The following is a 13,402-nucleotide window of genomic DNA, read 5'->3' on the forward strand; positions in this document are numbered from 1 at the left end:
TTTGAGTATAAACTTCTGGGAGTTTATGATACAGCAGGCCTTCCATATTGCTGACTTCAAGGCCAGAGACTATACTGCTGTGGACACTTTTCTCCTGTCCCATTGTACACAAGAGTATTGTGGTGTTTTTACCAGAGACGTTTAACTTTCTTTTCAGTGAGTCAGTACAAAATGTAGCTGAGCTACCGGGATCCAGAAATGCATGAGTATTTATGACTTTGTCAGAATTTGAGACCTTTACTTTCACTGGCACAATAGCAAGAGTGCATTGTTTTGATTGACCGACCTCCATTAGTTCATCATCTTCTACGGATACCATGGCACTACTCAATGGTTTGTTTCCAGTTACAATGCAGTCATCTTTAATTACATCTTTTACTTTACCAGTATGAATGTGAAGGATAGTTGGATGAGACAGAGAACATGTTTCACATTTCATTCTATTTTTGCATGTTTTGCTAACGTGTCCCTTTGTTAGACAACCAAAGCACATCCCGCTTGTTTTCAGGAATTCTATTTACTCACTATTTGGTTTGGACTTAAACTTTTCACAATTTTCAAATATGTGATTTCTTTCACAAAATAAGCAAGGTCTTTCAAGGTAACACTTATTTGCATTCCGTTTGTGCTCATTTTGTGACTCGTTCTTTTTTATTTCAGATGCTTGAGCAACTGTAGTGGCAAAGCTGGTCCTCCCACTAGGTTTGATGATAGGTTTTTGTGGTTTAGGTATTGACGTTATTTTGCTTTCCATTGAGATGTGGATGTCACCAAATATTGGATCAAGCATTGCTCTGGACTGTCTATCAATAAAGTCTATTAAGTCTTTGAATGTTGCTCTGTGTTTGTTATCTTGCATGCTACACACATTTGCTCGCCATTTATCTCGCAGCTTATATGGGAGTTTAGACACAATGAGTCTTAAATTAGTGGAACTTTCAAGCTCTTTTAATCCATCAATGTCTTGCATTGTATTGTAGCAGCTATGTAAAAATAGAGCATATGATTGCAACCCATTTCCATCCTCTGGTTTGATGGTTGACCAGTTTAAGGCTTTATTCATGTAAGCAGATGCTATTTTATAGCAGTTTCCAAAATGGTATTCGAGCTGCCTTTTAGCTTCCTTATATGCAACAGTAGGATCCATATGCATAAAGCTACTGACAAGGTTTCTGGGCTGGTTTCTTGTATACTGCTGTAAGTAATATAGCCTGTCATCCATATTTGTAGTTTTACTCTCAATACATTGCTCAAATGCTTTGATGAATGTCCTATATTGAAGAACATCACCATCGAATATGGGAATTTCTCTATCTGGCAGAAGAGAAAGTGTTTGTTGTTTCACTAACATTTCAGTGATTTGAGTTTGACTCTTTAAAATATCAGTGACGTTTTTGTCATAGCCATTTGGGTGAATCGCTCTTTCTATTGGCACTGAAACGCTCGAGTTTACATTTTGTTGTGCACCTAAAGTTTGCCTATGTTCACTTCGAGGAGGTGATCCTTCTCTCTTGGATTTCAATTGTCTTTGTGCTGTTGCAGGGAGGTTATATTCGGTCGGTGTACCGTATTTATATTCGCCCGACACTGAACGTTGTTCTTCAGCTTCCCTGAATACTTTAACCCTTGCCTCTGCGGCAGCCAGTTCGGAATCTATGATCATCTTCTCTCTTCGTGCCTTTAATTTTGCAATGATATTTGCTTCTTCAATATCAAGGTCAAGTTTATTATTCAAAGCCTGTGCCTTTGCTCTTATAGCCGCGCATTCTGCTTCAGCCTTTAGGTGCGTGAGAGATTCTCGTGACGCGCCACTGAGAGCGCTTGTCGCTTTGCAGCTATGCGTGACACTGTGCGCTACTTGAGATGCGCTATCTTGGGGCTTAACAGTACCAATATCGTCCTGCTCATCTTTCTCATTATCATCATCTTGATCAACCTCGAGCCAGTTCGTGACATCATCTAAGAAGCTTTTGAAAAGGTGATATTTGGGTTGGTACCAGTCTAAATCATCAGCCTCCTTTTCATATTCATCTTTTATTAATTGTTGTACAGTTGCTTGTAAACTAATAAACTCAGCAAAAAATCCATCAAACGAGTTAACTTGTCTCCTGACAGTTTCTTTGTCCTGTCCTGCTTCAATAAGACTGTTAATTTCATTTCGTTTGCGTGTTAAAACACCAAGCTTTCCCCTACGTGTTGCAATTAACTTAAACAGTTGTTTTTCTTCAGACGAATCCTGCTCTACAGTCTCTTCGTCAGACATTTTCAAGGATTAACTCCAAAGTTCAACACATCAATGAGATCAATTTATGTTTATGGTATAAACACGTTGGCTCATGTTCAAAGTCATTGTAAGAGCTCAGCGGCCCGGTCCAATTCAGCGGTTTACTCACAAACTTTAGAGAACGCTGCTCCCAGTCTTTCAAGTAGAAGTCCTTGAATCAAACTTTCCAATAGCAGGGGTTTTCAACTATGTAGTGCCTTCCAGTAAGTCACTTCAGACGCCTCAGGGGTTTCAATAGATTCTTGATTTATTCCAGTTAAAAATAAAATGTGTTTTAACTGATAAATAATCAACAAGTAAATAAAATTGAAAACCATATGCCTGCTGGCGTCCATTCATTTCCAACATCAAGTTCAAACTCCTTTGTCTTCCTATATTCCACTAATTGGTACAGGTGTGCAGTTTAACTCATTCTGTTCCAAGGCCTTTCAAGACCACAATATCATAATTCACCAGCAGGGGTCACTAAATTAACTTAAACATAAATATCATATGGCTGGCTCCTACAAACCTTATCATGGTTTTACTACATGTAAAACGTCACGCTGAACAGATCGTGCATCGTAGCTCCGTCGACTTCATCATCTAAAAGCTTTTTTTACCATCTTATTCCTATTTATATAATATAACTTATTAGTTTTACATAGGAATACTTTACCGTGACGATTATTGAGCAGTACTACCACGTGAAACTATTTATCACTAATAAACAGTTAGCATATAGCCCGCTAGCATCCTCACGGTGGAGGCTGAAGCTAGCATTTTCCGATCTAATGGCGGATTCATCTGATATATGCTTTTCTGACCTATCCTCACCTGAGCGGGAAGCTGTGGAGGAACCGCTGCCCGGCCTTCGCAGATTCAGCAAGCCAAACATCACCCTGACCCCAGACATTCGCAGGCGACCGAGGCGTGTCACACCCGAACACCCCACGCGATGCAGCTCCGGGGACCGCGTTCGGGTAAACGAAGACGCCATCGCCCAGCATGAAAGCGGTAAGACTCCGCTTGTTATTGTAACATGTACTACTTGCCACATGTATAGTTTAGCTTCTGCTGTTAGCATAGAGGGGTTTACATGCACTAAGTGTATTGAAGTATTAAGGTTAACTGAGAAGGTTGCTGAACTAGAATCGCGCATCCGAACGCTAGTTGAGGATAGCAAAACCGCTAATGTTACTGTCGCAAATAATCTATCGAGCGAAAAGACTAATGGCTCGGTTCCGACATCAGATGCTAATATAAATATTACAAATACTGTATCGAGCGCGCATAGTGTTTATCAAAATACACATGGCTCGGTTCCGTCATCAGAGTCAAGTCGGCGGTCAAACTGGGTGACTGTTAGGCGGCATAGTCATATAAGGCGTCCTTCTAAGACCCATAACGTAACGACAATTTCTAACAGATTCGATCCCCTAAGGAGTATACCAGCTGAAACACCTTTTAAAAGTGCCCTGGTCATTGGAGATTCTATACTCAGGAACACTAACATTGAGGCACCAAACACCATAGTCGACTGTATACCGGGAGCCAGAACGTCTGACATTAGATCCAAACTTAAAGTGCTGGCTAATGCTAAGCGGAAGTTTTCTAAGATTGTTATTCACGCCGGCACGAATGACACTAGGCTCCGCCAGTCGGAAATCACCAAAGATAATATTAAGGAGATGTGTGAAATTGCAAAAACAATGTCAGACAATGTAATATGCTCTGGTCCCCTCCCCGCCTACCGGGGAGATGAAACACATAGTAGATTAGTGTCTCTCAATGGATGGATGTCAAAGTGGTGCCCTCAGCATAACGTAGGGTTTATAGACAATTGGAAGCATTTCTGGGGAAGACCATTTCTCCTAACCCGAGATGGCCTTCATCCGTCATCGGAAGGAAGTGCTATACTCACTAAAAATCTGATCAATAGTCTTAATTCTGATATAGTCTGACTATCCAGGGCCCAGGTCAGGAAACAGACGGATCGGCTTAACCGTCCATCTGTTAGCTGCCGTGATATGTCAAGACCACTTATATCCCAGCACTTCGAGTCAATCTTACCGAAATATCAGCACATTTCAACTGTATCTGTTCCCCGAACAACTAAATACAGGGCACCGCTTGTTACATCTGGTACAAATCTGATTCAAATAAAATTAGAAAACAATACATTAACAGATGAATCTCGAATCTTAAAATTCGGCCTTCTTAACATTAGATTGCTTACCAATAAAGAACCTATTGTCAATGAAATAATTACAGACCAAAACTTAGATGTACTCTGTTTAACAGAAACCTGGCTTAAAGCAGACGACTACATTAGTTTAAATGAATCCACCCCACAAGACTATTATTATAAACACGAACCTCGATTAAAGGGGAGAGGGGGTGGTGTAGCTACAATATACAACAGAATGTTTAAAGTAAACCAAAAATCTGAGCTAAAATTTAAATCATTTGAAGTAATGTTGTTAAATATGGAAATAACTGATCGTAACCACAAACAGCTTTCTTTTGCTTTAGCGACAATCTATAGACCACCGGGCCACCATGCAGATTTCCTTAATGAAATAGCAGATTTCCTATCTGAGCTTGTAGTCACTGTAGATAAAGCTCTTATTGTTGGTGATTTTAATGTCCATGTGGACAACCCAAAAGACGCATTAGGACGTGCGTTTATAGATGTTCTAAATTCTCTCAATATTAGACAAAACGTGACAGGGCCAACGCATACTCGTAATCACACATTAGACTTAATTCTGTCACTCGGACTCAATATTAATGACGTCGAAATATCACCTCAGAGTGATGCAGTTTCTGACCATTACCTTGTGTCATACACTGTACTTCTAGATAGGATCACTCAATCTACAACATGCTACCGACTAGCCAGAACAATAATTTCCACCACTAAAGATAGCTTTATTAGCACTCTTCCAGACCTGTCCCAAATGAAACATGTAGCAGATAACTGTGACGATCTAGATATTGAAATAGAAAACCTAAACAATGTCTGTTCTAACACATTGGATGCCGTTGCTCCCATTCGAAAAAAGAGATTCAAAGAAAAACCGCCAGCTCCATGGTATGACCATCACACAGCAGCCCTTAAAAAGGCAGCTAGAAAAATGGAAAGAAATTATAGAAGCACAAAGTTAGAAGTATGGCGCGCAGCATGGAAACAGAGTGTTAAACACTACAGACAGGCTATTAAAACCGCCAGATCTACATATCTTAGCAAGCTTATAAATGAGAATCATAATAACCCTCGTTTCCTCTTTAGCACAGTTGCGAAACTGACTAGAAACAAAGAACAAACAGAAACCAATAGTAAACTTCAACACAATAGTAACGACTTCATGAACTTCTTTTCTAACAAAATTTCGGCTATTAGGGAAAACATCGTAGCTACCCAGGCAGCCACCACTCTACCCATTAGTTCACTTAACACTAGACTACCATACGAACATCTTGATTCATTTAAACCTACTACAATAGATGAGCTCTCTAAACTAGTCACATCATCCAAATCATCGTCCTGTATATTAGACCCCGTTCCCACAAAACTACTTAAAGAAGTATTCCCTGTAGTGTCAACCCCGGTTCTAAATATCTTTAACTCATCGCTAGAAATAGGATACGTTCCAACAGCTTTCAAACTAGCAGTTATTAAACCGCTGATTAAAAAACCACAGCTTGACCAAGGAGAACTTAATAACTTTAGACCAATCTCAAATCTCCCTTTTCTTTCGAAAATATTAGAAAAGGTAGTGGCAAGCCAGTTACGCATATTCTTGACAAATAATAGTACATATGAAAAGTTCCAATCAGGATTCAGGCCCCACCATAGCACAGAGACAGCGTTGCTTAGAGTTACAAATGACCTCCTATTAACATCCGATCGTGGTGAAATCTCAATTCTTATATTACTAGACCTTAGTGCAGCATTTGACACAATAGACCACAGAATCCTACTCAATAGACTAGAAAACTATGTTGGTATCAGTGGTCAGGCGCTAGCCTGGTTTAGGTCATATCTAACCAATCGCTATCACTTTGTTTATGTAAATGAGGAAGAGTCATATCACTCCCTGGTTAAATACGGTGTACCGCAGGGATCAGTTTTAGGTCCTATCCTGTTCTCGTTATACATGTTACCCCTAGGAGACATTATCAGGAAACATAACATAAGTTTTCACTGCTATGCGGATGATACCCAGCTTTACATCTCCTCGCATCCCAGCGAAACACACACGTTTTCTAGGCTAAAAGACTGCATTAGCGATGTTAGTGACTGGATGGCACATAACTTTCTTAAGCTCAACTCCAATAAGACAGAGGTACTTATTATTGAACCAAATCGCTACAAACATAATATGTCAGATTACAAATTGCACATAGATGGATGTACTGTGGTGCCTTCTTCCACGGTTAGGAACTTAGGTGTGATGTTCGACAGCAACTTATCCTTTGATAGTCATATCGCCAACGTCTGCCGCACAGCATTCTTCCATCTTAGAAATATCTCAAAAATACGCCATATACTGTCTACATCTGACGCAGAGAAGCTTATTCATGCTTTTATGACCTCTAGAATAGACTATTGTAACTCGCTACTCAGGGGATGCCATTCAAATCAGGTCAACAAGCTTCAGCTAGTTCAAAACGCTTCTGCAAGGGTACTTACTCGATCTAAGAAGTATGACCACATAAGCCCAATTCTGGCATCTTTACACTGGCTACCAGTTAAATATCGCATCCAATTTAAAATATCACTAATCACCTACAAAGCTTTAAATGGCTTAGCACCCTCATATCTTAGAGAATTACTATCAGTATACAATCCATCACGCACACTACGGTCGCAAAATTCTGGCCTATTGATTATCCCTAGACTATCAAAAGTGTCTAAAAGTGGAAGATCCTTTTCCTACTTAGCCCCTAAGCTCTGGAATGATTTACCAACCGATGTCCGAGAATCAGACACAGTCGATCATTTTAAATCTAGACTTAAAACTTTTCTCTTCAACAAAGCATTCGCATAATTTGTCTAGTAAAGGTTCTTAACTCGCAATAGTTATTTGCACGGAACAAAGCACTCACGGTCATAACACAGACCAACCAAATAAATAAATAAAAACCTTTTCTGCATGAACACTTAAAATGAATTGCATTAAATAGTTTGCCACCGTTTGCCACTGAACCTGCATTAACGACGACAGTGGGGCCTCCAGCCTTAGTCAAACGGGTTGGTATGTATGGTCGGGTTGCGTTTTTCGCGCTTTCGTGTGTCTTGTGAATAGTATGCCATACATACCCGTTTGCCACTGAACCTGCATTAACGACGACAGTGGGGCCTCCAGCCTTAGTCAAACGGGTTGGCACGTATGGTCGGGTTGCGATTTTGTCGCTATCGTAAGTCTTATGAATAGTATGCCATACTGACCCGTTTGCCACTGAACCTGCATTAACGACGACAGTGGGGCCTCCAGCCTTAGTCAAACGGGTTGGTATGTATGGTCGGGTTGCGTTTTTCGCGCTTTCGTGTGTCTTGTGAATAGTATGCCATACAGACCCGTTTGCCACTGAACCTGCATTAACGACGACAGTGGGGCCTCCAGCCTTAGTCAAACGGGTTGGCACGTATGGTCGGGTTGCGATTTTGGCGCTATCGTAAGTCTTATGAATAGTATGCCATACAGACCCGTTTGCCACTGAACCTGCATTAACGACGACAGTGGGGCTTCCGGCCTTAGTCAAACGGGTTAACACGTATGGTCGGGTTGCGATGTTTTTGGCGTTTTCTCCTGGTCCTGTAAATGGTATACAATATAGACCCGTTTGCCACTGAACCTGCATTAACGACGACAGTGGGGCTTTAGGCTTTAGTCAAACGGGTCGTCAGGTTTCATTTTCTCTTAAAGATCGGAAGGTGACCCTTATTTACCATATATACCCTCGCATTGGGCCCCCAATTTGCTAAATCCTCAACTGTGGATAACATAATTATGCCACAATATTTAGTCTGTCTGGAACTAAGCTGAGTTAAACCACATCACTGTGTGACACTTCAATACATATGAACGGCCGCTACGCTAATACGATTTTGTTTTTCTCTCCCTGTCTCGTCCTCGACCCGAGGACGAGACAAACAGACCCAGTCCCGGTAGATGTGAAAGTTGGCACACCTCTGATCTACTGGCTGTCCTTCAACGTTATGCCCAGCTGATACCTGACCAACGATCACCGGCAGAACCGCTTAATCTCCGCTAAATCTCCATTTCCGTTCTCCCAAGGGTTTTTCCCTCCTAGGACTTATTTTTCCTCGGATAAAAGCCCGGGGTTTTTTTTTCTCCTAGGGGGTTTTTCACCCCGGGGAGGCAGCCTTTTTGGGCTTTACCTAGCTTCCTCTTCTATACGTTGCTTTAGTAATACGTGCAATTATAATATTGAGTCATAGCCGCAGCAAATTTAACTGCTCATGCTATCATGTATTTTGTTGTGCTATCTGTCGTTTTCTGTGCTTTTCACTGCTTCTATTTATGTAAAGCTGCTTTGAAACAATTGACTTTTGTGAAAAGCGCTATATAAATAAAATTGAATTGAATTGAATTGAACTACAGAGAAAGTTACATTCCTGTTGTGGCTCATTATTCAACTCTTTTGTTTCTCAGCTGTCAATCACTAATTATTTAGGAGCTTTCCCGCCTTCATGCATACGGCCTTTCCCAAGTGTCTTAGAAATTGTGAATCAATATATTGCTTTCTGTGAATGAGTAGGCCGAATGATTTTCACATCATTTTGAAGAAAAAACTCTAGACTGCTAGATCATGTTTTGAAAAGTCTTGGGAAAACATGTTTAGAATGAGTTATATCAGTGACTTAAAATTTTAGCTTTTTCAAAAACCATGCATAAACATTTTTCTCTCAAAAATACAAACATGTACATACATGTTGATTATATAATATTGTAGCCCAGTTTGTGCTGAACACAGTGTTATGAGACTTTTGCCATTAATATGTTTATAAGCAACTGAAAAAAGCACAAATGTCAGTGCATGTCAAAACTTCCCCAGGGCCCTAAAAACCCCTTAGACCCCAGAGGGTTAATGACGACTTAGTGCAAGTAACTCCACTTTATCCGGCTTCTTCTAAAATCACGATTTCAAACGTGCCGGCGTTCATAACAAACGAAGCATGTGAGCGTGAGCTTATTCGCTTTGGGAAAATTGTAAGTCCGTTTAAAATGATCTCTTTAGGGTGTAAACACCCGGCTCTAAAACATGTGATGTCGTTTAGGAGAAATGTAAACATGGTTTTAGACTCTCCGGATTGAACGCTGGACATATCGGTTCGTGTTAAACATGAAGGGAAAACTTATATGGTTTACGCGACACCTGGCAATATGAAGTTTTTTGAATGCGGCGATATCGGACACAACGACACATGTACCCACATAAAGAACGCAAAATTAAAGGTATTGATACGAGATCAGATGCTAGTTCTCAACCTGTGCCTGCCCAAAGAGATCGGGGTGAGACAGAGGGTCCTCCTGAGGTAAGATCTTTAGAAGTGGGTGTTAATGTTTCAGATAATACTCAAATAAACACTGCAGTGAGGGCAGTGAGCGTACCTGATCTGAATTGTATTGTGATTGTTAATAATGGAGAAAACACTGAACCACTGAATGCTGAAAATGTCAATGCTTCTGTACCTAGCACGAGTGGCATTCAGAATAGTTTTTGTAGTGTAGAGAGTGTAGAAGCGAAAAAGAGTCCAGTGTATACGTTTCTTCGAACGAAACCTTTTCTTTTCACTTAAGATTTCAAGACTCACATTCCTTTGATTTACTGAAACAGACTTCTCAAACTTCTCAATATCTGGAAAGAAGTCAATCACATTAACTTGCTTCCCAAAAGTGTCATCCAGAAAGACATTGACCTCATCTAAAGTGTACAATGAAGAATCATCTTGTGAGATCTCTTGAGATTCCGCCTCACCACTGCACATATAATCTTCCTGCGAGTCTGAAACCCTTTCCAACATAGATGCATTTTCATTTAGCAAAGCTTCATTCATAGTACGCCCTTACGAAAGGAAAATATATTTACCAATATATTACTTGAAATATATTGTAATATATTGCAATATATAATTTTACTTCCCATTTTCCAATATATTATATATTGGCAATACATGGAATAATATATTGATTATACATTTATTCTATATATGTGTAATATATTGCAGTATATTGCAAAATATACAAATTATTGCCGCTTTCAATATATTGTACATTAAATATAATATATGTGTTTATATATTTAAAAATATATGCAATATTATATTTATAAATATCCGCAATATTGTATTTTGATTTATATGCGAAAATGTATTAACAATATATGAACAGATATAGTGTCACATGTATGTTTACTATATGGTAGAATATATGTAAAATATATGTAAAATTATACGGAAATATACATGAAATATATGTAGATATGTGTTCGATATATTGTGGAATACATTTTAAATATATGTAAAATTAAATGGGAAATATGTGAAACATATGTGCATATATGGGAACATGTATTAAAAATATATGTACAGATATAGTGACACATGTATGTTTACTATATGGTAGATTATATTTCAAATATATGTATAACTATATGGAAATATATACGTAGATATGTGTTCGATATATTGTGGAATACATTTCAAAAATATGTAAAATTAGATGGAAATATATGTACATATTTATTGTAAATGTATGCATAATATGTTTACATATATGAGAACATGCACATACAATGTATGAACATATATGGGGATATATACAGTATATGTAAATGAAACATATAAAATATATAAATACTTAAATATGCAACCTGCAATATACAAACATTTACACAACATATTAACACAGACTAATGGGTAATCTATGAAAAGCCACCTTTATTTTCTATTAATCAGGCACAGATACATAAATTACACAAGAGTGCCATTAAACAAAAAATATACAAAATATAAATTGAAGCAACTCAAATTACCAATGTGCATTTCAAACTTTCAGCAGTGCCTTTATACAATATAAAGACAATATCTATAAATAAAAAAATGCACAGCCAACAATGAATAAATAAATAATAAACAAACTCTCAAGAAGTTTTGGGAACCGTGGAAAAGCAAAGAAATAAATTGCCAAAAGAACAGTCCGTTATCCTGGTTAGGAGTCCATCTTGGTTCTTCACTGATTTAAACGACTTATAAAACCATGCTTTTGCTCTTCACCTGGTGTCTTAGCTCGCAGAATCTACTGTTGATGGATTTTCTGACATCAGCTTCCTTGGCCATAGGAAACTGTTTTAAGACAGCCTCTGTGGAGCAGAACAACAAGGATTACTCTCTCCCTCCTCCTGCTGCCCCTCTTGTTCACAAAAATCGGTAACACTTTACAATAACAGTACATGAATAATCATGTACTAATACATAAATTAATAATTACTTTAATATGAAGTAATGATATGTTAAGCCATGTACTAATCAATAACTAACCATAACTATGTCATGAGTCATATGAATTCATGCATGAATTACAGCCCCCTTAACTACACATGAATACATGTTTGTTAGTTAATGCATTAATTAACACTTTGGGTAACCGACTTCAAACATGCTCTTGAACAGTGGTTCCCAACGGTTCGCAGGATTTGATGCTTTGTTTGAGGTCAAATAAAGATGCATAAAATGTTCCACTTATAATTTTAGAAACAAAAGATATTTTTCAAATTCATGTGCTCACAATACCAAGATAGCAGGTAGTTTTAGTATTTTATTATGTAAGATAATTGTTCTCTATTTTTGTGTGCTTGTCAATGTAGATTGCAAAATCAAAAGGAAGGTGGATGTAAGCGTTACGGCCTACAACAGGCTGTCCGCTCGTTGCACTTGTGGTCTGCTGCTTTTGGCGCTGTCAAAATATTTCAGTTAAAATCATTCTGACTATTCCTCAGAAAAGACAAAAATGTTAACCAAAGTCACAATGCCAAATGTATAGTGTTCATATAAAGACCATCAAACCGTCAATCATACCAGTTTATTTGTGAAAGCTATTAAAATGTTATCTTGATGTTATTTTAATTATTGTTTAATTAATTTTTCGCATTGTATCAGGATCAGCGTTCAGCCAGGGGCGGATCTACGGGTGGATTGACAGCTTGCCCACCCAATCAGATTCATGGAAATACATTATGTTTTTTCATTCAAACCGTAATTCTTCAACCATTTGAACTATCAAAAAATTATAATTGCTCTTAAAGAAAACAAATTGCGCTTTTTGGCAATATATGGTTTATTACGGTAATGTCTTGCTTTCAGTCCACCAATCGCTGCTGTCATCTAGAGCGGAAGAGGCGGGTTTGAAGAGAGCGCGGTAGGTTAGATTGCACTGAGTAACAGATTCGTGTGAACGTGTGGATCAACGCGGCAAAGAAAAGACTTCTAAATAAAAACGGTGTACACCAGCAACACTAAAGTTAACTCGCTCTTGGTGGCTCGGGACTCGACGGCCCGACTGGACTGTTTAAGTTGATTTTCAATAAAGCAGTGTTGAATTTTTTGCTTCTGGGTCCTCTATGTTTCAGAACCAGTGCTTAGGTAAGCCACGGGCGTTTAGCTAAATAAATGCTCAATGCTTAAATAGTTCATCGTAAATCGTTGTAATATGCTTATGACTTGCGAATGTTATGCTTATTGAATTGAAATAAACCAAGCTTAATGACGTATGCAGCCTGCATATCCGACCTCCGGAGGATGCAGCCTTCTGTTTGAGAGACGGACGATTGTAATACAGTTAGATTGAATAACGTATGTAGATTGAATTAATGTATGATTAGGTCATGACTTTACTTGAGGGGGCACATCATTACTAACTCATCGTTAACTACTCATAAACTAACAAAAATTCATGATTTGTTAATGTATGATTAGGTCATGACTTTACTTGAAGGGGCACATCATTATTAACTCATCGTTAACTACTCATAAACTAACATAAATTCATGATTTGTAATGGTATCATTAGGTCATGACTTTACTTGAGGGGGCACATCATTATTAAC

General features: G+C 38.5%; 1 protein-coding gene across 1 annotated transcript in view; it reads left to right on the forward strand.

Moving 5' to 3' along the window:
* Positions 1–9,722: 9,722 nt before the first annotated feature.
* Positions 9,723–13,402, forward strand: part of LOC141282372 (uncharacterized) — an 88,434-nt gene continuing 84,754 nt past the window's right edge. Inside the window, exon 1 of the mRNA XM_073815128.1 lies at positions 9,723–9,833. Coding sequence (XP_073671229.1) covers positions 9,723–9,833 — 111 coding nt within the window. The remainder of the gene's footprint in view (positions 9,834–13,402) is intronic.

The sequence above is a fragment of the Paramisgurnus dabryanus genome, chromosome 6 (genome assembly GCF_030506205.2).
Source record: "Paramisgurnus dabryanus chromosome 6, PD_genome_1.1, whole genome shotgun sequence".
Taxonomy (NCBI): Eukaryota; Metazoa; Chordata; class Actinopteri; order Cypriniformes; family Cobitidae; genus Paramisgurnus; species Paramisgurnus dabryanus.